We start from the raw sequence: 27,415 nt of genomic DNA, 5'->3' as shown, positions 1-27,415 counted from the left end.
GGTGGCCCACACCTGTAGTCCAAGCACTTTGGGAAGCCAAGGCAGGTGGATCACTTGAGGTCAGGAATTTGGGACCAGCCCGGCCAACGTGGCAAAAGCCCATCTACTAAAAATACAAAAAATAGCTATGTGTAGTGGTGCACGCCTGTAATCCCAGCTACTCAGGAGGCTGAGGCAAGAGAATCACTTGAACCTAGGAAGTAGAGGCTGCAGTGAGCTGAGATTGCACCACTGCACTCCAGCCTGGGAAACAGAGGGATCTTCTGTCTCAAAAAATAAAAATAAAAAACGCCCAGATTATTAAGATAAAGATCTACATAAATGAGGAAAAAATGGTCTAAATAAATGGAGAGATACTGTGCTGATGGACCAGAAAACTCAATAATGTTAAGATATTATTCTCATGGCCGGGCGCGGTGGCTCACGCCTGTAATCCCAGCACTCTGGGAGGCGTGTGGATCACGAGGTCAGGAGATTGAGACCATCCTGGAACATGGTGAAACCCTGTCTCCACTAAAAATATAAAAAATTAGCCGGGCAAGGTGGCAGTGGCCTGTAGTCCCAGCTACTTGGGAGGCTGAGGCAAGAGAATGGCGTGAACCCCAGGGGGCGGAGCCTGCAGTGAGCCGAGATACTGCCACTGCACTCCAGCCTGGGCGACAGCGAGACTCCGTTTCAAAAAAAAAAAAAAAGATATTATTCTCCCCCAAACTAATATAAAAATTCAAAGCAATTCAATCAAAATCCCATTGTACAAATTGATAAGACTTTCAATTTCAAATTGATAGATTTCAATATTTATATAAAAATGCAAAAGACAGCTGGGCGTGGTGGCTCATGCCTGTAATCCCAGCACTTTGGGAGGCCGAGGCGGGTGGATCACAAGGTCAGGAGATCGAGACCATCCTGGCTAACATGGTGAAACCCCGTCTCTACTAAAAATACAAAATTTAGCCATGCATGGCAGCATGTGCCTGTAGTTCCAGCTACTAGGGAGGCTGAGGCAGGAGAATCGCTTGAACCCGGGAGGTGGAGGTTGCAGTGAGCCAAGATTATGCCACTGCACTTTAGCCTGGGAGACAGAGCGAGAATCTGTCTCAAAAAATAATAATAATAATAATAATAAAATTTAAGGACTTACACTACCTGATTTTAAGACTCACCATAAAGCTACTACATTAGTGAGGAGCACAATACAAATGTGAGAAGAGTTCAATGGAGCAGAACAGAGCACCGAGAAAACAGACCCACAATTGATTTTTCTTTTTTTTTGAGACAGGGTCTCACTCCATCACCCAGGCTGGAGTGCAGTGGTGTGAACATGGCTCACTGCAGCCTCAACCTCCCAGGCTCAAGAGATCCTCCTACCTCAGCCTCCCACATAGCTGGGACTACAGGTGAATAACTCCAGCCAATTTTTTGTACTTTTCGTAAAGATGAGGTTTCGCCATGTTGCCCAGGCTGGTCTCGAACTCCTGGGCTCAAGCGATCCACCTGCCTTGACCTCCCAGAGTGCTAGGATTACAGGTATGAGCCACTGTGCCTGGCCCCACAATTGATTTTTAACAAAAGTATCAAAGGAATTCAATGAAGAAAGGAAAGTCTTTTCAAAAAAACAGTGTTGGAAGAACTGAACGCCCAAATTTAAAAATAAAGAACGCCAATCCCTATCTCATACCACACCAAAAAAACCTAAAAATCACCGCAACTTAAAGGTGATTTTAAATTAAACAGTTTCTTTTTTTTTTTGAGATGGAGTTTCACTCTGTTGCCCAGGCTGGAGTACATTGGTGCAATCTCAGCTCACTGCAACCTCTGCCTCCCAGGTTCAAGTGATTCTCCTGCCTCAGCCTCCCAAGTAGCTGGGATTACAGGTACGCATCGCCACGCCCAGCTAATTTTTTTTTTTTTTTGAGATGGAGTCTTGCTCTGTCACCCAGGCTAGAGTGCAGTGGTGTGATCTCAGCTCACTGCAACCTCCGCCTCCCAGGTTCAAGTGATTCTCCTGTCTCAGCCTCCCGAGTAGCTGGAACTACAGGTGCGTGCTGAGATTTTCCAGCATCACTTCTTTGTATAGGTTCCTCTGCTCAAGGCGCAGTCTCTTCCACTCTGCCTCAATGAAAAGCACAGCCACATCCTCAGAAGTCACTGGTCCCTAAATCAACTGATAAATTCATATTCATCAAGTCACCATTAAGATTCACAGGGAGAATGGAACTGGTGGTCTTGGAGAATCTAGCTACATAAGAAATTGATCTAGGCCGGGCACGGTGGCTCACACCTGCAATCCCAGCACTTTGGGAGGCCGAGGTGGGAGGTTATCTTGAGGTCAGGAACTTGAGACCAGCCTGGCCAACATGGTGAAACCCCGTCTCCACTAAAAACACAAAAATTTCATATTTAAAAAACCATTTTATAGTTTTAACAAACGTCATCAAAATTTTAAAACTCTTGCTCATCAAAAGACGTTAAGAAAACGAATAGGCAGGCTCTAGGCTAGAACAAAATATTCACAAAACAAATATAAGACAAAAGACGGGGCAGGTGTGGTGGCTCACGCCTGTAATCCCAGCACTTCGGGAGGCCGAGGAGGGTGGATCACCTGAGGTCAGGAGTTCGAGACCAGCCTGGCCAACACGATGAAACCAAGTCTCTAATAAAAATACAAAAATTAGCCAGGCGTGGTGTCGCATGCTTGTAATCCCAGCTTCTCAGGAGGCTGAAGCAGGAGAATCACTTGAACCCAGGAGACGGAGATTGCAGTGAGCCAAGATCGTATCACTGTACTCCAGCGTGGGCAACAGAGGGAGATTCTGTCTCAAAAAAAAAAAAGTTGTTCTCAAAGAAGCAGAGAGTAGGCCAAGTGCAATGGCTCACACATGTAATCCCAGCACTTTGAGAGTCCAAGAGGGGAGGACTGCTTGAGTCCAGGAGTTTGAGACCAGCCTGGGCAACATAGTGAGACCCGTCTCTATTTAATAAAAAAAAAAGAAAGTAGAGAGTAAAATAGTAGTTACCAGAGGATGGAGAGGAGAGGGGAGAGGAAAGCAGGGGAGAGATTGGTCAATAGATACAGAACTACCTTATACAGGATGAATAAGTTCTGGCGTTCTATTGCAAAGTAGGAAGCTTAGAGTTAACAATAATAAATTGTATTTTTTTTTTTTTGAAATGGAGTCTTGCTCTGTCACCTGGGCTGGAGTGCAGTGGCTCGATCTCGGCTCACTGCAACCTCCACCTCCCAAGCTCAAGTAATTCTCCTGCCTCAGCCTCCTGAGTAACTGGGATTACAGGCACCCGCCACCATGCCCAGTTAATTTTTGTATTTTTAGTAGTGATGGGTTTTCACCATGTTGGCCAGGTTGGTCTCGAACTACTGACCTCAGGTGATTCGCCCATCTTGGCCTCCCAAAGTGCTGGCATTACAGGTATGAGCCACTGTTCCCAGCCAGAATTGTATATTTCAAAATAGTTAGAAAAGAGGCTTTTGGATGTTCTCATCACAAAGAAACAATAAATGTTTAAGGTGATGGATATGCTAATTACCCCGATTTGATCATTACGCAAGGTATACATGTGTGAAAACATCACATTGTACCCCATAAAAAGGTACAAACATTATATGTCAATCATAAATTGTTTTAAATGTGTCAAAACTTTGAACAGACACATCAAAAAAAGGAAGCTATGTGAATGCCTAACGAATAGCTGTAGAAGTGCTGAACTCAAAAGGTAAATTCAAAATTTGTGCATTTCACTGTATATACATTTTACCTCAGAAAAAAATCAGAAACGATATTGAATTCTACTTAATAATATGCATGCTGAAGTATTCAGAGGTGAAATGTATTGAGATCTGCAACTTACTCTGAAGCGCATGAAAACATAAGATGGGCCGGGCGCAGTGGCTCATGCCTATAATCCCAGCACTTTGGGAGGCCGAGGCAGGCAGATCACCTGAGGTCAGGAGTTCGAGACCAGCCTGGCTAACATGGTGAAACCCCATTTCTACTAAAAATACAAAAATTAGCTGTGTGTGGTGGTGCGTGCCTGTAATCCCAGCTACTCAGGAGGCTGAGGCAGGAGAATTGCTTGAATCCAGGAGGTGGAGGTTGCAGTGAGCCGAGATCGTGCCATTGCACTCCAGCCTGGGCGACAAGAGCGAAACTCTGTCTCAAAAAAAAAAAAAGAAAAAAAAAGTTGGGGCAGATAAGGGAATACGGGAAAATAAAGGATAAAGGCAGCTGCTTCCCTGATAATGAAGTAATTTGCTCCCAAGTCACCCTCATCTGTATCAATCAAGCTTGGCCCCTATGGCCTGGAAGCTGCCCTAGAGACTGGTACAAAACCTCCTGAGAAGAATGGTGTGCCTACTATGTCTCCTATACTCTATCCCTTCATGAAGCTACGCGAATTTAATGCAGGGTTAAAGTACATTGCATACCATGAATTTGATTATCAATCCAAACCTAAGACCATTCTTTGTGGCTGTGCATTGTTTTAACAGCTACAGGCTAACACTTAGTCTTTCCCTGTACTATTTTACAGTTTTAGCTGTCTTCATCATAATTATTACCAGTGTCATTATTTCCTGTCTCTATGCATCATTTCCTAAAAAATCTTGGATCTTTGAGAATAAGGACAGTGAATTTAACAACTCTATTTGGCTAGCTCCCAGAATCTCACACAGTCCTGTGCCCAGAAACCAATAAATTAAATTTCTGGTATAGCAAAGATCACAGGGGTTGGGGGAGAGGGATATGCAACATCAGAACAAGGGGGTGAACTCTAAGAGGCTCTTCATCCAAAACATAACCCCATTTCGTAGAGTTGGAAAGTGTGTTCTTTTATCATTGGGTAGTTTTCTAGGAGAAAAAAACAGTCAAGAAGGCATCACAGAAAATTCATGGTTTGAGATCAGAGAAATCTGGATTTAATTCCTGACTCTACCATTTGGCCATCCACGTGTCCCTGTGCATAAATCATGTAATCCCTCTAAGCCAGATGATCTCATCTCGCAAATGGGGACGTCACCACCCATCTCCTACAGCTGATAATGATTTAAACACAGGACTGAAATATTTATGGATTAAATGGTATGATGCCTTGGATTTTCTTTAATCCAGTGGGAATGGAGATGAAATAAAATTGGCCATGAGTTGGTAACTGCTGAAGTGGGATGATGGATACAGAAGAGTTCATTAACTCTTTTTCTACTTTTGCATCTTTGTTTTCTAAAACAAAATGTGAAAAAGAGGTCCAATGTACAAGATCAGACTATTAGATACTATTAAAGTGTTATAACTATTTGTGCAAATGTTGATGTAGGGAACTTTAATAGTGCATTTTAGGATCTTAATAACCCAAGGTTTTTATAAAAAGTTACCATTATATTTTAGAATACTCTGAATTAAAATTAAACTTGGTCATGTTTTTGTATAAGCTCAAAAAATAGAAAGACTAAGTGCAAAAACCATTATATATAATAAGCCTAGAACGATGGCTAACACAAGGCATAAACCACTTAAATGTTAATCACTTCCTCCCTTCCCAAGAAAGACAGATGAGCCCATTCTCTGAGAAATGAGCCAGCATTTCAGAAAAGAGAAGGGCGGGCCCAACTCACCAGATATCTAGGCTTCTCTTCCCAGGGCCAGGCAGAATCCTTGGCAGGCAGAGCTGGGGAAAGAAAGAAGCAACCTTGAGAAGCCAGCCCTACCAGGCCCATCATGAGGATCCCCAAGAGCCCTCTGAGCCTTGGCTGTGGCCACCTGAGCCTTCTCAGCTGACCCAGACCCCGAGCTCCTCTCACCTCCTGCCTTATGCTTGAGTCAACTTCTCTATGCTCTGCACCACTTCCCTATTACATTTTTACAGAAACACTGATCTTAATTAAATGTAGTAAGGTAAACTCTAAGCACTCATCATATTTCTACCCTAAAAATTAGCAAAACTGTTGAGACAAGGCATCATTTCCCCCCATGTGTTATGTGACTCCAGTTACATGTTTTTTTTTAATTTATGAAAATGGACCGAGCACAGTGGCACACGCCTATAATCCCAGAACTTTGGGAGGCCGAGGCAGGCAGATGACTTGAGGTCAGGAGTTTGAGGCCAGTCTGACCAACATGACAAAGAAACCCCAACTCCACTAAAAATAAAAAAATTAGCCAGGCATGGTAGTGCACGTCTATAATCCCAGCTACTCAGGAGGCTGTGGCAGGAGAATCGCTTGAACCCAGGGGGCGAAGGTTGCAGTGAGCAGAGATCACGCCACTGCACTCCAGCCTGGGCAACAGCAAAACTCCATCTCGAAAATAGTTTATGAAAATGTTAGGCCAGGCGCAGTGGCTCACGCCTGTAATCCCAGCACTTTGGGAGGCCGAGGCAGGCCGATCACAAGGTCAGGAGATCGAGACCATCCTGACTAACACAGTGAAACCCCATCTCTACTGAAAATACAAAAAATTAGCTGGGTGTGGTGGCGGGCACCTGTAGTCCCAGCTACTCAGGAGGCTGAGGCAGGAGAATGGCATGAACCCGGGAGGCAGAGCTTGCAGTGAGCCGAGATCGCACCACTGCACTCCGGCCTGGGCGACAGAGCGAGACTCCGTCTCAAGAAAAAAAAAAGAAAATGTTAAACACAGAAACAGAAGTCTGTGATTTAATGAAAATATTTTTTTAAAATGTGTCAGGCCGGTTTCAGTGGCTCACGCCTGTAATCCTAACACTTTGGGAGGCTGAGGTGGGAGGATCACTTGAATCCACGGCTTCAAGACCAGCCTGGGTGACAATGAGACCCACATCTCTAATAATAAAAATAATAATTATTATATTGTTTTAAAAACTTGTCAATGTTATTCCTTATTTTACAAAAGAGCATGAGTAAAAGGAGAAAAAAGTATTAAAGACCATTACAACAGCATTTCTAAAGCGCAGCTTGTCAGACTCTCATTCCTCTTCAAATTATTGTGGAACTGATTGATTGATTGATTGATTGAGATAGGGTCTCACTATTGCCCAGGCTGGAATGCAGTGGCACAATCTCTGCTCATTACAACCTCCACCTCCTGGGCTCAAGTGATCCTCCCACCTCAACTTCCCTGGGATTACAGGCATGCACCACCATGCCCAGCTAATTTTTGTATTTTTTGTAGAGATGGGGGTTTCACCATGCTGGCTAGGCTGGTCTCGAACTCCTGACCTTAAGTGATCTGCCCACATTGGCCTCTCAAAGTGCTGGGATTATAGGCATGACCCACGATGCCTGGCCTATTGTGGAATTTTAAAAGGTAAGATTTTAACATCTCTGGAGGGAAGCTCAGGCTTTCCCTGCCATATCTTTGTTTTTTTTTTTGAGACAGAGTCTCACTCTGTCACCCAGGCTGAAGGTCAATGGCACGATCTCGGCTCACTGCAACCTCCGCCGCCTGGGTTCAAGCAATTCTCCTGCATCAGCCTCCCAAGTAGCTGGGATTACAGGCACTTGCCACCATGCCTGGCTAATTTTCGTATTTTTGGTAGAGACAGGGTTTCACCATGTTGGCCAGGCTGGTCTCGAACTCCTGACTTCAGGTGATCTGCCTGCCTCGGCCTCCCAAATGCTGGGATTACAGGCGTGAGCCACCGCGCCCAGCCTTCTCTTCCATATCTTTGCTGAGGGGAAAGAAGAATGTTTTTCTGATCCTTGGGTGTCACTGATTCTGAAAGTTCAGAAAAGGAACTGGGATGTCGTATTTCTAACCTGTGACCTGTGCCTTTGTAGAAGGGACAGAGTCTGGGGAAGGGAGTGCCTCTCAGGGGGACGAGGGTCTTAGCAGCAGTCTGAAGCTTCCTCCTTGACACCCTTTATTCCAGGCATATGTGTTTATAAGATACATAGAAGCTGGCCAGGCTCTGCACGGTGCCTCATGCCTGTAATCCCAGCACGTTAGGTGGCCGAGGTGGGCTGATTGCTTGAGCCCAGAAGTTCGAGATCAACCTGGGCAATGGTGAACCCCATCTCTACAAAAAATAAAAAAATTAGCCAGGCGTGGTGGTGTACACCTGTAGCCCCAGCTACTTGGGAGGCTGAAGTGGCAGGATCATTTGAGCCCCAGAGGCAAAGGTTGCAATGAAGTGAGAGATCACACCATTATACTCCAGCCTCAGTGACAGAGCCGGGGAAACCCTGTCTCCGAAAAGATACATATAAGCTTATAATGGCTGGGCGTGGCTCAAGCCCATAATCCCAGCACTTCGGGAGGCCAAGGTGGGCGGTAAGTAGTTCGAGACCAGCCTGGCCAACCTGGTGAAACCCCGTCTCTACCAAAATCGCAAAAATTAGCCAGGTGTGGTGGCGCATGCCTGTAATCCCAGCTTCTCGGGAGGCTGAGGCAGGAGAATCACTTGAACCCGGGAGGCGGAGGTTCCAGTGGGCTGAGATGGTGCCACTGCACTCCAGCCTGGGCAACAAGAGTAAAAAACTCCATCTCAAAGAAAAAAAAAAAAAGCTTATAATTCGTCCCATCTATTTTTGAGCTCCCCAGAGTAATAGTGCAGTTACTGTGGGGAATTAGGCTAAGGGTAGCCTTGTCCTTGGGTTTGCAAGAAAAAAAAAAGGCCCTAAATGTGATAATGACATCACCCCTGCTGAAATCATCACCCCTGGAAAACACTCTAAACAGACCCCAGCAAAAACTCTGGCTTTTGTACTAAGTGATGAGAATGTGTCAAGTGATTTCATAAAGACATATATACAATTTCTCCTCTTGCATGCCCTAGAAAACCATTATCCTGGCCCCATAATATGTGCCTACACTATGTATCTATCCAGAACTGCACATTTTTGTGTAAATGGAGCAGCATTTTAAAATTAAAAAATATATATAAAAAATTATAGTCTTGTTTGATAACTGTCTGGGGTAATTTTCCAAGTTACTGTTTTCCTGACTAAACTCAGGAGGAAAACAAAGCAATCTTACTATTTCAAGTTCTAAAGTTTTAGAAGAAGAAAAACTGAGTACCATTATTTGGCCACTCCCAGTGGCTACATCTGAGCAAAGCACAAGGCAAGGAGGCAGCTCCTCAGTCTTTTCAGCAAAAAAGACCATCTAAGCCTCTCCCTTCCAGAGGGACAGGTGGTTCTGATCCCACTGAGCAGGTGGGAAAAAAATGAGGGACACACAGTAACCTCACACAGCTGAACTAAGGGATCCTACCTCCTGAGTCCTGACTCTGCCCTGACTCCTTAGGTGCCTCTCCCCAGCATGAGACCACTCACAGGCAAATCCTTCAGAGAGGCAAATAAGTCCTCCAAAAAGGGAACAGGTGCTGAATCACAGGCACACTCCAGGACCTCACAATGTGCCTCCACCCATGTTGGACACATCTGGGAAGCACTTAGGCAAGTCAAAGAACCTTTCTAGCTCTGTGACCACAAAACATCTTCTTTGCCACTCATGACAAGAGGGAAAAGTTATTCTCCTTCTAAAGTTCAACTTAGTGTTACTGTCTTTTTTTTTTTTTTTGAGACAGACTTTCACTCTTGGTGCCCAGGCTAGAATACAGTGGCGCGATCTAAGCTCACTGCAACCTCCACCTCCTGCCTCAGCCTTCTGAGTAGCTGGGATTACAAGCGCGCACCACCAAGCCCAGCTATTTTTGTATTTTTAGTAGAGACAGAGGTTCACTATGTTGGCCAGGCTGGTCTCGAACTCCTGACCTCAGGTGATCTACCCGCCTCAGCCTCCCAAAGTGCTGTGATTACAAACATGAGTCACCGCGCCCGGTCCATTGTCTTTACTTTCTTTAGCTTTGCTATCCAATTGAACTGGTCTTGGCACAGTAGGCAGAGACAAAGCCCACCACCCTCAAAGAGTGGATGGAAGGAGGCACAAGGGCTGCCACACAGGACAAACAGCTACATGCTGAACAATGGCTTGTCAAACTACACACAAGCCAAATCCAGCCTGCCACCTGTTGTTAGACCACCCAAAGGCTAAGAATAGTCTTTACTTCAGAAAAAAAAAATTTTAACACAAAGATGAAGTCTCACTATGTTGCCCAGGCTGGTCTCAAACTTCTGGGCTCAAGTGATCCTAGCCTCAGCCTTCCAAAGTGCTGGGATTACAGGCGTGAGCCACCATGCTGGGCCAGTTTTTACATTTTTAATTGGCTGAAAAAAAAATCAGAAACAGAATATTTCATAATAATGAAAATTATATATGAAATTCAAATTTCCTTTTTTTTTTTTAGAGTCTCATTCTGTTACCCAAGCTGGAGTGCAGTCATGCGATCTCGGCTCACTGAAATCTCTGCCTCCAAGGTTCAAGCAATTCTTGCGCCTCAGCCTCAGAGTAGCTGGGATTACAGGTGTACGGCACCACACCCAGCTTATTTTATTTTATTTTATTTTATTTTTAAAGTAGAGATGGGGTGTTGCCATGTTGACCAGGCTGGTCTTGAACTCCTGGGCTCAAGAGATCCTCCTGCCTTGGCCTCCCAAAGTGCTGGGATTACAGGCGTGAGCCACTGCACTCAGCCGAAATTCAAATTTCAATGTCTATAAAGAAAGTTTTATTGGAACACGGCAATGCTCATTCGTTTACCTATGGTCTTTGGCTGCTTTCACACAACAGCAGACCACTAGTCGTAACAAAGACCGTGTGGCCTACAAAGCCTGAAACATTTACCACCTGGCCCTTAAAAGAAAATGTTTGCAAGACCAGGTGCAGTGGCTCACGCCTATAATCTTAGCACTTTGGGAGACCGAGGCGGGAGGATCCCTTGAGCCCAGGAGTTGGAGACCAGCCTGGGCAACATAGGGAGACCCTGTTTCTAAAAAAACCAAACAGAAAAAAGTCTGCCCAGCCCTGTTCTAGACTGTTCCTGTTGTTACATCCAAAGTCATTTGGGGCCGGGTGTGGTAGCTCACACCTGTAATCCCAACACTTTGGGAGGCCGAGGCAGGTGGATCATCTGGGGTCAGGAGTTCAAGACCGGCCTGGCCAACATGATGAAACCCCGTCTCTACTAAAAATACAAAAAAATAGCCAGGCGTGGTGGCGTGTCCCTGTAATTCCAGCCGCTTGGTAGGCTGAGGCAGGAGAATCGCTGGAACCTGGGAGAAAGAGGTTGCAGTGAGCAGAGATCGCCCACTGCACTCCAGCCTGGGCTACAGAGCAAGACTCTGTCTCCAAAAAAAAAGTCTTTTGGGCCGGGTGGGGTGGCTAACACCCGTAATCCCAACATTGTGGGAGGCCAAGGTGGGTGGATTGCTTGAGGCCAGGAGTTCGAGACCAGCCTGGCAAATATGGCGAAATCCCCTCTCTACTAAAAATACAACAGCCGGGGTGGTGAGGCGCCGCCTGTAATCCCAGCTACTCCGGAAGCTGAGGCACGAGAATCACTTGAGCCTGGGAAAGCGGAGGCTGCAGTGAGCCTAGATCCCGCCACTGCACTCCGGACCGACTCAAAAAATATAAAAATATAATATACTCCGGGCGCGGTGGCTCACGCCTGTAATCCCAGCACTTTGGGAGGCCGAGGTGGGCGGATCACGAGGCCTGGAGTTCAAAACCAGCCTGGCCAACATGGTGAAATCCCCGTCTCTACTAAAAATACAAAAATTAGCCAGGCGTGGTGGAGGGCGCCTGTAATCCCAGCTGCTCGGCAGGCTGAGGCAGAGAACTGCTTGAACCCGGGAGACGGAGATTGCAGTGAACGGAGATCGCGCCACTGCACTCCAGCCTGGGCGACAGAGCGAGACTCCGTCTCAAAATAAATATGATATAATATAATAATACAAAATGCTGTTCTTCAGTTGCACTCCACACCTCTCAAATGCTCAGCAGCCATTTATGGCCAATGACTGCCGGAGTGCACAAGTGCAGGATGCCCGGTGAAGAGTCGTGGAGTGAGCACCGTGGAGACTGTACGGGACACCTAGGGAGGAACCTGGCCCCCCAGGGGAGTAAGAGCCGCTGTAGGGGTAGTCAGCGCCTCACACAGCTCGCACCCCACGCGCATCCCTGGTGGATACGGCCGACGCCTGCGCGGCGCCTGCGGCTGGAGCACCGAATGGGGGAGGCGGTCTCGCGGCCCCGACTCACCTTCCGCAGCCCAGCCCAGTAGCTGCTCCCGCGGGGCCCACATCTGCGCACGCACGCACGAAGCAAACGAGGTAGCAGCACCGTGTGTGAAACGGATTATAATGCGCACCGCGGGCCACTGGCGGCGCCAGAAGAAAGAAGCAGGACTGGGTGAAGTGCGTCACCGCGCGGCGCGCAGCCTGCCGGGAAGCGTAGTTCTCGGGGCGGAATGCGGCTTGTGCAGGGCGAGAGAAAATGCTGAGGCGCACTTTGACCTTCTAGGTCCCCCTCGGCCGCAATATTTGGGGTTGTGCTTACCACAGGTACCCATAAGCAAAATATAGTGTTGTTTTCCATGGTTGTAAACATTATATAAATACTAGCTCTTTTGCGCAGTTCTATAATGACACGTGTTGACCTGTTCATTGTGTGTTCACTGCTGTGTGGTATCTAATGTAGAAATACACCAGGACTCCAATTGGACAGACTCATGCGCATCCATGGAGAGCTTCTCAAGGACAGTGGTTCGCAAACTTGTTGTTAAAATCCTTTTACACTCTTAAAAATTACTGAGGACCCCAAAGAGCTTTTGAAACCGCCTTTGCAAAATTATACCTAAGGAAATTATGATGTTATAGGAGTTATTAAGAAATTATTTTAAGCAGATAGAGAAGGAAAGGGGTCCTTGGGAAGTTTTTGTTTCTTTTAAAGCAGCTCCAGAAAGGTTTCTTGTCTAGCAGGAAAGCCTGGGCTCCTAGAGCAGGATGGCAAGCTTTGATATGGAAATGCAGGCCATTAGAAACTGGACGCACCCAAACATGGCGATTCCCGCCGTCCTTTTCTTTGCCCTGACATGTGCCTGGCAACATGGCCACCCCCCACATATTCCCACGTGTGTAGAACTTCATGGAGCCCTACATTTGCATATTAAAAAGCTAGGGTGGGAGGGCCAGGTTTTTGGCTGCCACATAAATGACACATCTGATCAAACTAATCCCCTGAGCCCTATGGAAACCAGACACCGCCTCCTCCAGCATCCTCAGATAAGCAGCCACTTTTCCGCACACGGCGCTTTCTCTTTGTTGGAATCCCCGCTCCCTCTGTCTCTGTATGGGGGAGCTGTTTTCGTCTTCCTTCCTTCTTTCTTGCCTATTAAACTTTTCGCTCCTTAAAACCACTCCACGTGTGTCTGTGTTATTAAGCCTATCAGAGACCAAGGACCCTGGTGTTCCTCCAGTCATCGGAGCCTTATCAATGACAGTAAAAGATATCAGATCTAACCCACCTCATCTTCCTTTCAACCTCTAAACTGTCTTTGTCCACTTCTGGGCATAGGCCAAAGTAGCCTTGGGAAGGAATTCAGTTTATAGCTTAAATAATAGCCCTTCCCAAGGGCTAAACTGTTCTTGTAAAATGAATGAAAGGCCACCAGCCACCAAAGTAGGATGAGAAGGGCTGGAATTCTAAATATTACCAGCCATTATTCCAGAGGCCCTAAGACGCACAACTTCCCCAATTACTCTTTTGAAGCACAACTTCCCCAATTACTCTTTTTTTTTTTTTTTAGGGAAAAGGACACGGAGTCTCACTCTGTCGCCCATGCTGGAGTGCAGTGGTGCCATCTCGGCTCACTGCAACCTCCCTCTCCTGGGTTCAAGCGATTCTCCTGCCTCAACCTCCTGAGTAACCGGGATTACAAGCACGCACCACCATACCCCGCTAATATTTTTGGATTCTTTTTTTTTTTTGGTTGGTTTTTTTTTTTTTTTTTTTTTTTTTGAGCCCAGGCTGGAGTGCAATGGTGCGATCTCGGCTCACTGCAACCTCCTCCTCCCGAGTTCAAGCAATTCTCCTGCCTCGGCCTCCCGAGTAACTGGAATTACAGGCATGCGCCACCACGCCCGGCTAATTTTGTATTTTTAGTAAGGACGGGGTTTCTCCATGTTGGTCAGGCTGGTCTCAAACTCCTGACCTAGGTGAGCCGCCCACCTTGGCCTCCCAAAGTGGTAGGATTCCAGGCGTGAGCCACCACGCCCAGCCCTCAATTACTCTTAAAGATAACATCACTATTGTGAACCTAAGATTGGCCTTTTGAGATGTCTTTTCAGATTTTTGCATTTCTGACAACTGAACGGCCCCAGCTGGAACTGCCAACCAGTTTTGTGGCCACCACCTAGGAACTGACTCAGCCTAAGAGAACAGCTTCAACTCCTTATGATTTCATCCCGAGCCAACCAATCAGCACCCTGATTCACTGGCCCCCTTCCCACCAAATTATCCTTAAAAATTTTGATCTCTGAGTTTTTGAGGAAACTGATTTGAGTAATAATAAAACTCTGGTCTTCCGCACAGCCGGCTCTGCATGAATTACTCTTTTTTTTTTTTTTTTTGAGATGGAGTCTTGCTCTGTCACCCAGGCCGAAGTGCAGTGGCACCATCTCAGCTCACTGCAAGCTCCGCTTCCCGGGTTCATGCCATTCTCCTGCCTCAGCCTCCCCATTAGCTGGGACTACAGGCGTCCGCCAACACGCCGGGCTAATTTTTTGTATTTTTAGTAGAGACGGGGTCTCACTGTGTTAGCCAGGATGGTCTCGATCTCATGACCTCGTGATTGGCCTGCCTCGGCCTCCCAAAGTGCTGGGATTACAGGCGTGAGCCACCGCGCCCAGCCGAATTACTCTTTTTCTATTGCAATTTCCCTGTCTTTGATAAACTGGCTCTGTCTAGGCAGCAGGGAAGGTGGACCCATTGGATGGTTATACTTTTGTTTGTGTGAGCTAAATTCATCACTATTTACCAAACTAGATATTTCAATGCAGAAATTTCATATATGTATATATTCATTTTAAAAACAATAATAAACCCATTACTTGTTAACATATTTTTATGAAAATATGATTTCCTTTAAAAAATTTAGTAACAAAAGAGGCATTATTTTACAGTTTTGCAAATTTCTTTAATACTCAATAGAAGAAGCTAGCAGAGTGCAGTGGCTCACGCCTGTAATCCCAGCACTTTGGGAGGCCGAGGCAAGTGGATCACCTGAGGTCCGGGGTTTGAGACCAGCCTGGCCAACATGGTGAAACACCGTCTCTACTAAAAATACAAAAAAATTAGCTGGGCATGGTGGTGTGTGCCTGTAATCCCAGACACTCGGAAGGCTGAGGCAGGAGAATCGCTTGAATGAGGCGGAGGTTGCAGTGAGCCAAGATTGCACCATTGCACGTCAGCCTGGGCAACAAGAGCTAAAACTCCACCAAAATAAATAAATAAATAAATAAATAAATAAATAAGCTGAATTTTCCATCTGCTTCTGCATCCAATCTGTTGTAATAGCTGTTAAGCTGTTGTAATAGCAGGAGGACCAAGCAAACTCCTGACAGATCTGATGGGTTAAGTAACAGTGAACCTTTCTTCAATTTTAACATTTTATTACACATATAGACAGCAAAAGGAAAAGTGCCAAAGGTGTCAGCTCCTTGCGGCCTTTATACTAAGTGACACCAAAACAAAAGGGACCAGATGACTACATCACGAATAATAGGACAGCCTGTTGCTGAGGAGCCAATTCTAGACTGCAATTGAGCAATTTTATAGCCTACAGCTGTACCCTGGGGAGCCAGAGCAAAAAGCCACATACTTAATCAAAACCCTCATAAGGAGGCTGGGCGCGCTGGCTCGTGCCTGTAATCCCAGCACTTTGGGAGGCGGAGGTGGGCAGATCACCTGAGGTCGGGAGGTCGAGACCAGCTTGACCAACATGGTGAAACCCCGTCTCTACTAAAAATACAAAAATTAGCCAGGCATGGTGGCACGCGACTGTAATCCTAGCTACTCAGGAGGCTGAGGCAGGAGAATCGCTTGAACTCGGGAGGCGGAGGTTGCAGTGAACTCCACTGCACTCCAGCCTAGGCGACAGTGAGACTCATGTCTCAAACAAACAAACAAACAAACAAACAAAACTCTCATAAGGGAGACAGGGAGCTAAATGGAAGATGGCATTAGAGGGGATCCTCACAAGCCTCCCAGGAGTTTGTGTTCCAGGAGGATTACAAGGTGTTCTGCCGAGACTCAGATTCACTGCAGTTAAAGTCTTGCCTGAGAGGCTGCATGGTTATGTGCAAGGTCACAGGATAGAGCCCTTCCCCTCTTCCCCTACTGAAGTGGCCTTGTTGTCTGGGGTGACATCTGAGGTCCTCGGTCTCATAGTCACAGGGATCAAGGACATGTGACACACACAGAGGGTGAGGTTTAGAGCAGAACTGTAATAGGCAAAAGAAAGAATAACTCTCTGCTACAGAGATGGGTCCTGGAAAAATAGGCTGCTGATGAGCAGTGAAATGCTAGGGTTTTTATAGATGAGCTGGTGGGGAGGTGGTATCTGATCTGCATAGGGCGCAAAAACTGGTTAGGACCAGGTGTGCCATCTGCATACAATGTGAATCTCTGGCAGCCTCCACCCCAATCTTTTATTATGCAGGTGGGTCCTCTGCCTAAGCAGAGAGCTACTCCTTGTTGCTTATTTCTTTCTTACTGTGCACATGCTAACAAAAAGAGAAAGTGGAGCCCCCATGCTAGACATGCCTGGCCCCAGGTAGCCATTTCTATCAGTGCAGCTGCCAGCATCCCCCCGTGCAAGCTTCCAGCTTCCTTATCTATGTTTGCAGCCCAATCTTTCAGGCTGTGCTTTGTTAGAAAAGAAGTTATTTCTTGGGCTGCTTTTTGTTAGAAAGGGAAGTTCTGCCGAGGACTCTTTTGCCCTCACTATCTGCCTAAAATAATGTAGGCCTCAAATGACCTCAAATGATCTGCCCGCCTGGGCCTCCAAAGTGCTGGGATTACAGGCGTGAGCCACCACGCCCAGCCAAAGAGTTTTAAACTAGCTTGTGTTTCACAGACAAGTATAGGCCTGACATTCACACATAAAGTAGTAGCAGTCTCAGCAGCAGCATTTTGCTGAAGTGGGATCAGGGTCCAATAATCATTTAAACTTAGGACATTGGGCAATTGCTATAGTCTATGGAAAATCTATAAAAGAGTTCAACAATTATAGATTGAGGCTTAAGAAAATTATATCAGTGCCTAGAAAGTTAATCTTGTTCTGTCATCTCTAGTGGAGGCTGTTCACTCTTGCAGTCAGCAGTTGTCAGAAGATTTCTAAGAGTCCTTAGATTAAGAATCTTTTTTTTTTTACTTTTTTTTGTCTTAGTCCATTTAATGTTGCTATAAATAGATAAGAATCTTTGGCCAGGCACGGTGGCTCACGCCTGTAATCCCAGCACTTTGGGAGGCCAAGACGGGTGGATCACCTGAGGTCAGGAGTTCGAGACCAGCCTGGCCAACATGGTGAAACCTTGTCTCTACAAAAATACAAAAATTACCCGGACGTGGTGGCAGGTGCCTGTAATCCCAGCTACTTAGGAGGCTGTGGCAGAAGAATCGCTTGAACCCAGGAGAAGGAGGTTGCAGTGAGCCGAGATCGAGCCACTGCACTCTAGCCTGGGCGACAAGAGCAAAATTCCATCTCAAAAAAAAAAATCTTTATTGGTCATCAAATATTAATCCTGACCCAGCAAGAGCTCAATGACTGTACATACCCTTACCTCAAAAAGCCAGCAAGAAGTCAAGCAATGCAACTTTTTACCACCACTACGGAGAGTTTTGTTTTTGTTTTTTTTTTTTTTGAGACAGAGTCTCGCTCTGTCACCCAGGCTGGAGTGCAATGGCGCAATCTTGGCTCACTGCAACCTCTGTCTCCTGGATTCAAGTGATTTTCCTGCCTTCACCTCCCAAGTAGCTGGGACTACAAGTGCCCACCACCGCACCCAGCTAATTTTTGTATTTTTAGTAGAGATGGGATTTCGCCACGTTGGTCAGGCTGGTCTCAAACTCCTGATCTTAGGTGTTCCACCCACCTTGGCCTCCCAAAGGGCTGGGATTACAGGCGTGAACCACAGCGTCCGGCCTCTGGGGTACTTTTTACTGTAAAAGTAGCCCATTGTTGATTAGATGTGTTCAGGGAATCTAAATATGTAACATAGTCCATCTAAGAATCCTCGAATAGTCTGGCCCATGTCTATTGTGCAGACAGGGATAGCACCCCTGGTTATGCACCCTGGAGTTCCCTTTGTCACCCAACTGTGTAGCTGGCAGTCAGGCACACTTGCCAGACTTCCTTAGCCTCCCGTGCTGGAATCACTATGCCAAATTTGGCGATGCAGTCCTGAGTTGCAGATGGATTACCATGCCTTGTGTGATAGTATCTCCACATGGCCGTGGTCCTTACCTGGCCAGCATGGGTCTGATTAACTTGTCGATTCCATTGATGTTCATCTTTGAATGGTCGTTTTTCATGGGCAGCCACAAGAGTCATGAACGGGGCTGTGAGTCCAGTGCAGTCTGCTGCCACAGTGTTCATCCCTACAAAGACCTCAGTCTTTGAGACTTAATCATCAAGATGCCCCACTGCCAGGCACCAGACCACATTGCCAGTCCATCGGCTACTCCCCACCAGTCAGTGAAAATGTTAACAAGATGAATTGTAGGAGATATTTTCCAGAGCAAACACCACAACCCAGAGCTCTGCTCTCTCTCTTACTCTTTCTCCCCCTTTCCATTGCAGTTTAAAACAGATTTCCGGCTGGGTGCGGTGTCTCACGCTTGTAATCCCAGTACTTTCGGAGGCCGAAGTGGGTGGAACACCTGAGGTCGGGATTTTGAGACCAGCCTGACCAACATGGTGAAATCCCGTCTCTACTAAAAATACAAAATTAACCGAGCGTGGTGGTGGGTGCCTGTAATCCCAGCTACTCAGGAGGCTGAGGCAGGAGAATTGCTTGAACCTGGGAGGCGGAGGTTGCAGTGAGCCGAGATTGTGCCATTGCACTCCAGCCTAGTCAAGAAGAGCAAAACTCCATCCCCCCCCAAAAAAAACAAACCGATTTCCTGGAGGCTGAACAGCTGCAGTGGCCCAATGCACCCCATCAGCCTTTAACAGAGCTGATGTGTCCCTGAATCAGGCCCAGGCATTTTCAGAAACAGTGGTGTACCAAAGCCCCCAGGAAGCTCTGGCACAGAACCCCACATTTGAGACAGCCATATCTAGAAGGTGACTAGCCACTTTTTCCTGCACGTGTTAAACTGTTAAGGGAGGAGACAACCCCTTATACTGTCTTATGCCCAATTTCTGCCTCCAAAGAAAAAAGAAGTAAAAACTAAAAGGCAGAAATGAAATCCACAGGCAGACAGCCTGACACCATGCCCTGGGCCTGGTAGTTAAAAATCAACCCCTGACCTAACTGCTTGTGTTATCTATAGATTCCAGACATTGTATGGAAAAGCATCGTGAAAATCCCTGTCCTGTTCTGTTCTGTTCTGATTACCAGTACATGCAGCCCCCTGTCATGTACCTGCTGCTTGCTCAATCGATCACCACCCTCTCACATGGACCCCCTTAGAATTGTAAGCCCTTAAAAGGGACAGGAATTGCTCACTTGGGGAGCTCGGTTTTTGGAGACATAAGTCTGCCGACGCTCCCGGCCGAATAAAGCCCTTTCCTTCCTCAACTCTATGTGTGAGGGGTTTTGTCTGCGGCTCTTCCTGTTACACCCTTAGTTTATTTCTTTTCTGGGAAAAATCCGTTTTGTTGGTGTTTTCATTTTTGACCCTCTCATGGATGTCAGGGCATAATAACACCTGCTGTTGCTTTGTTAGTCTCTCAATGTCCACTAACAGCCAATAACAAGCCAATAATTTCCTCTCAAAAAGGATATACCTGGTAGTGGCATCAGACAAATGCTTTATCCACGTCCACAGGGGGACCATTGCTTAGCGGCTACATCTTTTTGCCACAGGCTCCAGTCTGCATACTTACCAGTCACCCACACTCTTAATGTTAAGGCTCTTTGGGACTAATTGGCTGAGTGGGAGGGCAGTCCACACAGGGTGTCGGGTTTCCTTTAGCACTTCTGCCTCTCCTGGCTCTTTAGTGGGTGGAGTGCCCCCGCACCGTCCCAGCCTTGTATTATATGCTGCTTTACTGCCATCGTGTGGCCTGGTGGGCTCCCAATTGTGCACTTGTCCCACTGCCACTGTCCTAACAGTGGCCTTTCCCCATTGGGAGCATCCCTTGAGGTCAGGACAAATATCACTCATACTGAAAGCATCTATTTCCACGATACATTCGGCAGGATCAGCTACTTGGGTCTGTGAAATGTCCATTGAATAAAACATAACAGATTAGTTTCAAGGGCCACAGTGGGGCCAGAGTCAACTGAATGGACGGAAACACTTTAAAACCTGAATAAAGGAAAAACCTGGGAAGAAAAGTACAGCCATTAGCCTGGAGTGGGTGGAGGTCAAAGATCGCTGCAGATGCAGGTGGGGCCAGACTCCTGTGTAGTATGGCCAGTTTTTTACTAGAAGATAAATGGGCCGGCTTTTGACAGGAGTTACAAGTTTGGCATGCAGCAGTAGTGTTAATACTGGGAACACAGAGTTCTTACTTTGTAAGAGGCAGCAATTGTTCTTTGACTGCCGGAGAGATTAGCCTTGTGAATCCACCCATGTTGTTTCAAGAAATTTTAATTGGCAAGCAGTCCTCTGAGTTTTGTTGGGGTTTACCAGTCACCCATGCTGGCTGCTGTTAACACAGAAAGTAGACATTTCTGGCTTGCCAATGAACAGAACATCATTTATAGCATTGGACATCAAAGCAATTTTCTCTAACATTTTATGAGCATTTAAGGTTCAAAGATGTAATACACTGTTAATACCAATTATACATTTTTACACACAATGAATCCACCCAAACCACATAGTTAATTTGACTTTTTTTCTCTGCACTGCAAGTTTTGTCCAAACTCTATCAAGTCCTTTTTTTGCAAAAACACAGTTTTACACAGGCACTCCAGCTGCCAGGAGACCACCTTATTTCCTCAGCTGGGAGTTCAGGGAATGCAGGGCAATGCAGAGGAGGCAGGCCCCCAAGGAGGTTTTTATTCTTTAAAGCAGCTGAGATTTAGAGTGAAAACAATAGAGAGATCAGGGAATATGCATGCACCAGTAGGCATAGTTTTGCACTTACTGTTGGTTTTAAGTGTCTGTGATGGTTATGTGGTTTTATTTTTATTTATTTTATTTACTTTATTTTTTTTGAGACGGTGTCTTGTTCTGCCACCCAGCCTGGAACATAATGGCATGATCTCGGCTCACTGCAACCTCCACCTCCAGGGTTCAAACGATTCTCCTGCCTCAACCTTTCGAGTAGCTGGGACTACAGGCGCGTGACACCACGCTCGGCTAACTTTTGTATTTTTAGCAGAGACAGGGTTCCACCACGTGGGCCAGGCTGGTTTCGAACTCCTGACCTCAAATGATTCGCCTGCCTCGGCCTCCCAAAGTGCTGGGATTACAGGCATAAGCCATTGTGCCAGGCCTGCCTCTGCCTCCCGAATAACTGGGATTACGGGTTATTTTTAGTAGTGGGGTTTCGCCATGTTGGCAAGGCTGGTTTAGAACTCCTGACCTCAGGTGATCCACCCACCTCTGCCTCCTAAAGTGCTGGGATTATAGGTGTGAGCCACCATGCCCAGCCGGTTAAGTGGTTTTAGAGTACACAACTAAACCCTTTAGGGCCAAGGCAGAAAGCCACATATCTCACCAGAACCCTCCCAGGAGATATAGGGAGGCAAGTTGGAAGTGGCCTAGGGGAGCAGCTCCTCACAAGCTTCTAGGCTCTCATGTCCCAGGAAGGACCACAGGGAATTCTGCCAAGATTCAGATTAACTGTGGTTCAAGCTGGACGTGGTGGCTTACACCTATAATCCCAGCACTTTGAGAGGCTGAGGTGGGTGGCACCTGAGGTCAGGGTTCAAGACCAGCCTGGCTTACATAGTGAAACTCCGTCTCTACTAAAAATACAAAAAATCAGCTGGGCCTGGTGGCAGGCGCCTGTAATCCCAGCTACTTGGGAGGCTGAGGCAGGAGAATCACTTGAACCTGGGAGGCAGAGGTTGCAGTGAGCTGAGACCACGCCACAGCACTCCAACCTGGGCAACAGAGCAAGATTCCATCTCAAAAAGAAAAAAAAAAATGTGGTTCAAAACTTGCCTGCATGGCCTATGTGGATATGTGCAAGGTCACCAGGATGTGTTGAAGCTGTTCCCCAAAGATATCAGATACCACATAGTCTCCAAAACTCCACTTAAGAGCTATTTAGAGAGAGAAAAAAATATATCTTACCTCACAGACCCACTGAAAGTCTCACGTTGCCCCCAGGGGTTCCCAGACAATACCTGGAGAACAGCTGCTCTATGCTGTAGACCAAGGGGCAGAATGGCTGGTTCACAGGTGTACATATATTCATATTTATTAGGTACTTCCAAATGGCTCCCCAGGATGGCTCCACCCTCCACAACTTTATCAATGCTCAGGATTGTCAAGGCTTTTTAATGTGTCTTAATTTAAAAAAAAATTTTTTTAGAGATGGGGGTCTCGCTATGTTACCCACGCTGTTCTAAAACTCCCGAGCTCAAGTGATCTTCCTGCCTCAGCCTCCCAAGTAGCTGGGACTACAAACACATATTACCATGCTTGGCATGTGTCTTGATTTTATAATCAGAAAACAGAACAGTATTTAAAAAATATGTCAGACTGGGCGTGGTGGCTCATGCCTGTAATCCCAGCACTTTGGGAGGCAGAGGCGGGTAGATCACGAGGTCAGGAGATTTCCATCCTGGTTAACACAGTGAAACCTCATCTCTACTAAAAATACAAAAAATCATCTGGGTGTGGTGGCAGGCACCTGTAGTCCCAGCTACTCGGGAGGCTGTGGCAGGAGAAGGGCGTGAACCCAGGAGGCGGAGCTTGCAGTGAGCCGAGATGGCGCCACTGCACTCCAGCCTGGGCGAGAGTGCGAGACTCCATCTCAAAAAAAAAAAAAATATGTCGGGGTTGGGAAATAATTATTTCAATAAAAGGTGCTGGGTCAATTAGATATCCATATGAAAAAAGAAAAAAAGAAACTTGATCTCTACCTCACATCATCAACAGAGGTGATCTCACCAACATAATATGAAGAGAGAGAAGCCAGGAAAAAGAATATGTATCATATCATTCCACTTATTTAAAGTTCAAAATCAAGTCTGGGCGTTGTGGCTCACGCTTGTAATCACAGCACTTTGGGAGGCCAAGGCGGGCGGTTCACCCAAAGTCATGAGTTCAAGACCAGCCTGACCAACATGGAGAAACCCCGTCTCCACTAAAAATACAAAATTAGGTCGGGAACGGCGGCTCGCACCTGTAATCCCAGCACTTTGAGAGGTCAAGGTGGGTGGATCATGAGGTCAGGAGATCAAGACCATCCTGGCTAATACGATGAAACTCTGTCTCTACTAAAAATGCAAAAAATTAGCCAGGTGTGATGGCACGCGCCTGTAGTCCCAGCTACTTTGGAGACTGAGGCAGGAGAATTGCTTGAACCTGGGAGGCTGAGGTTGCAGTAAGCCCACACTGCACCACTGCACTCCAGCCTGGGCAACAGAGCGAGACTCTGTCTCAAAAAAAAAAAAAAAAAAATTAGCCAGCGTGGTGGTGCATGCCTGTAATCCTAGCTACTCGGGAGGCTGAGGCAGGAGAATCACTTGAACCCAAGAGGCGGAGGTTGCAGTGAGCCGAGATCGCCCCATTGCACTCCAGCATGGGCAACAAGAGTGAAACTCCGTCTCAAAAAAAAATAAAAAATAAAAATAAAAAATAAAATAAATAAAGTTCAAAATCGGGTAAAACTAGTCTGCATGCTAAAAATCAAGATACCGGGCCAGGCGTGGTAGCTCACGCCTGTAATCCCAGCACTTTGGGAGGCCGAGGTGGGTAGATCACTTGAACTCAGGAGTTTGAGACCAGCCTGGGCAACATGGTGAAACCTTGTCTCTACTAAAAATACAAAAAATAAGCCGGGCGTGGTAGTGCACACCTGTGGTTCTGGCTACTTGGGAGGCTGAAGTGGGAGGATTGCATGAGCCTGGGAGGTGGAGGTTGCAGTGAGCCAAGATCCTGCCACTGCACTCCAGCCTGGGTAACAGAGTGAGACCCCATCTCAAAAAAAAAATAAATAAATAAAATGAAATCAGAAGATTAAAATGACTATAATAGCAATGAATGTATAATATTAAAATCCAAGGCCAGGTGCAGTGGCTCACACCTGTAATCCTAGCACTTTGGGAGGCTGAGGCAGGCGGATCATGAGGTCAGGAGTTCAAGACCAGCCTGCCCATCATGGTGAAACCCCATCTCTACTAAAAATACAAAAATTAGCTGAGTGCGTGGCGGGCACCTGTAATCCCAGCTACTCTGGAGGCTGAGGCAGGAGAACTGCTTGAACCCGGGAGGCAGAGGTTGCAGCGAGCCGAGATCACGCCACTGCACTCCAGCCTGGGTGACAGAGCAAGAGTCCGTCTTGAAAAAAAAAATCCAGCCTGGATTATGTCTATCTGGTTCATGACGAGGGCCATCTCATTAACGCCCATGTAGACTATCAAAGAGAAAGGCAGGGCAGGGGTAATAACAGGGTTGTCACGGTAGCAGGATGGATAATCCTGGGAGGAAACTGGAAATAGATGCAGTCGGCACAGGCTCTTGGTATCCTTGTGAGTGACCCCTCCCTCAGTTTGGGCAGTGGTGTGACAGCTGGGGTTGGGGATGCTGCTTTGCAGCATTTGCAGATTTCCATGGTGTAAATACTCCCTCCCACCATGGCCAATTTTAAGCCGCCAAGAATTTAACACCGAGCTCAAAAAAGTCCTGAAAATTTAGGCCGGGCGCAGTCGCTCATGCCTGTAATCCCAGCACTTTGGGAGGTCGAGGCAGGCAGATCACAAGGTCAGGAGATCGAGACCATCCTGCCTAACACGGTGAAACCCCGTCTCTACTAAATATACAAAAAATTAGCCAGGAGTGGTGGCAGGCGCCTGTAGTCCCAGCTACTCGGGAGGCTGAGGCAGGAGAATGGTGTGAACCCGGGAGGCGGAGCTTGCAGTGAGCCGAAATCACGCCACTGCACTCCATCCTGGGTGACAGAGAGAGACTCCGTCTCAAAAAAAAAAAAAAAAATTCCTGAAAATTTAACAATTGGCTCTGACACAGCATATGCCCCTGAGTTTCCTCCCTAGAACTCTCTCTAGCACTCTGTAATGATACAGAGTGAGAAGCATCTACCTCCTCCAACCTGCTTGAAATCAGCCACACCTGCTCGTCATGAAGAAGCAAGCATGGGCAGGGCACAGTGGCTCACGCTTTGGGAACTGAGGCAAGAAGATCGCTTGAGCTCAGGAATTCAAGACCAGCCTGGGTAACATAGTGAGACCCCATCTCAAAAAAGAAAAGAAGAAGCAAGCATAACATAAAACAAAGTAAGTGTTCTTGTGAGGTTTTGCCTTCTCTTCCTCTCAGAGAGGAATGCCTGTGTCTTAGTTTAGGTTGGCCTGGAAGCAGACCTGAGTTAAGGATTTAAGTGAGAGTAGTGTATTTGGGAAGCAACTACAGAAAGCACCTGCAGGAGTGTAGAGAAGTGAGACAGGGCACGAACAAGTCAGAAGAGGATGTGGTCATGAACAGGTCTTTGTTGAGGGTAGCCCACCTGGGGACCTCTGGGAGATGTGAAACACACCTCTGAGTGTGCCCCCCAAGGGTGAGAAGAAAAAATATTTTTCCACCAGCTCCCACCTATCATTGGTTGAGGCTGCTCCCTGGAGCATAGACTTCCCAGTACTTCCAGTTGAGCAACCCCATAGCAAAAAGCTGCAGGTGCTTCTAGTGGCTACAGAATGGTGAGTGGAGAGGACACGAACCATGTCTGAAACACCAGCACAACAGAGTCGCGACCTGTGTGTCACACTCTGCATGTCTCTTCTAGCCACAGCACCTCACTCCACTGAGCAGGATTCTCCTTTTTTTGTTTGTTTGCTTGTTTTAGAGACGAGGTCTCACTCCTTTGCCCAGGCTGGAGTGAACTAGCATGATCATAGCTCACTGCAGCCTTGAACTCCTTGGCTCAAGCGACCCTCCCACCTGAGCCTCCCAAGTAGCTGGGATTACAGGTGTGCACCACCACACCCAGCATATTCTTGGTCTTTGGTTTTTATTTTATTTTATTTATTTTTTTTGAGACGGAGTTTCGCTCTTGTTGCCCAGCTGGAGTGCAGTGGCACGATCTCGGCTCACCACAACCTCCACCTCCTGTTCAGGCGATTCTCCTGCCTCAGCCTTTCCGAGTAACTGGGATTACAGGCATGTGCCACCATGCCTGGCTAATTTTTGCAACTTTAGTAGAGACAGGGTTTCTCCATGTTGGTCAGGCTGGTCTCAAACTCCCAACCTCAGGTGATCAACCAGTCTCAGCCTCCTAAAGTGCTGGGATTACAGGCATGAGCCACCGCGCCTGGCAGGTCTTTGGTTTTTATAAGCCCAGTCACCTTTGTTTCACCCTGTCACCCAGGCTGGAGTGCAGTGGCGCAATCTCAGCTCACTGCAACCTCTGCCTTCCAGGCTCAAGCAATCCTCCCACCTCAGCCTCCCGAGTAGCTGGGACTACAGGCACGCACCACCACGCCCAGCTCATTTTTGTATTTTTAGTAGAGACAGGGTTTGTCATGTTGCCCAGGCTGGTCTCAAACTCTTGACCTCAAGAAATCCACCCGCCTCGCTTCCCAAAGTCCTGGCATTACAGGTGTGAGCCACCACGTCTGGCCATATTCTTGTTTTTAACAATCCCTAAACACAAGCTCACAAGTTAAATCTGCTACCCACCTGAAGAAACTGTGATGTGTCCCAATGCCAGAGGAAATGCCAGGAGTTATGGGCTTTCCTGAGTTAAGTCTTTTAGGAAGCATTGGAATTTTATGGGAATTGTACCTGCAGGGAGACCGCACCCAGTTGGCCAGCCACCCATGGGACTGGACCATGCTTCTCTGAGTGTTAACAACACGCTTGGCCCCTCCCTCGAATGTCACCTCCCCATGAGCAGGAACAGCTCCACAGCATTCCCCCACCACCACACACAGAGTAGAGCTCCTTAATTCCCCACTGGGGGTTCCACTGAGAATGGGAATGCCATCTTGGATCTCTTGGCCCTACTGCCTTACCCTGTGTCCTCCTGGATGGAACACTAACCTCGCCACCTCTGTGTCACACTCACACACACTCACACTCACACGTGGACTCCCTGAGCTAAGGGCTCAGTTGTGGTGAGAGAGAGGAGGCAAAACAAGTGAGACTGAAGCCTGAGGAAATTGCTCTCATAGTTTATTTCTCAGAGCCCAGAAGCCTGAGCCAGGGTAGGGCACACA

At 47.0% G+C, this 27,415-nt stretch overlaps 1 protein-coding gene across 3 annotated transcripts in view; it reads right to left on the bottom strand.

Annotated features, from left to right (window-relative positions):
- ZNF589 (zinc finger protein 589) overlaps positions 1 to 12,283 on the bottom strand; it is a 32,201-nt gene extending 19,918 nt beyond the window's left edge. Inside the window, exons 1-2 of one of the 3 annotated variants that reach the window (XM_516434.9) lie at positions 12,093 to 12,283; positions 5,627 to 5,679 (exon numbers count right to left, since the gene is read on the bottom strand). In XM_516434.9, the coding sequence (XP_516434.5) occupies positions 5,627 to 5,679; positions 12,093 to 12,135 (96 nt within the window). In that variant the 5' untranslated portion in view covers positions 12,136 to 12,283. The remainder of the gene's footprint in view (positions 1 to 5,626; positions 5,680 to 12,092) is intronic. The other 2 variants (XM_009445393.5, XM_016941014.4) reach the window with 2 other exon arrangements.
- Between the last annotated feature and the right edge of the window lie 15,132 nt (positions 12,284 to 27,415).

Source organism: Pan troglodytes, chromosome 2 (assembly GCF_028858775.2).
Source record: "Pan troglodytes isolate AG18354 chromosome 2, NHGRI_mPanTro3-v2.0_pri, whole genome shotgun sequence".
In the NCBI taxonomy this organism is placed as follows: domain Eukaryota; kingdom Metazoa; phylum Chordata; class Mammalia; order Primates; family Hominidae; genus Pan; species Pan troglodytes.
Note: the sequence above shows the minus strand (reverse complement) of the source record. Positions and strands in the feature narration are given on the sequence as shown.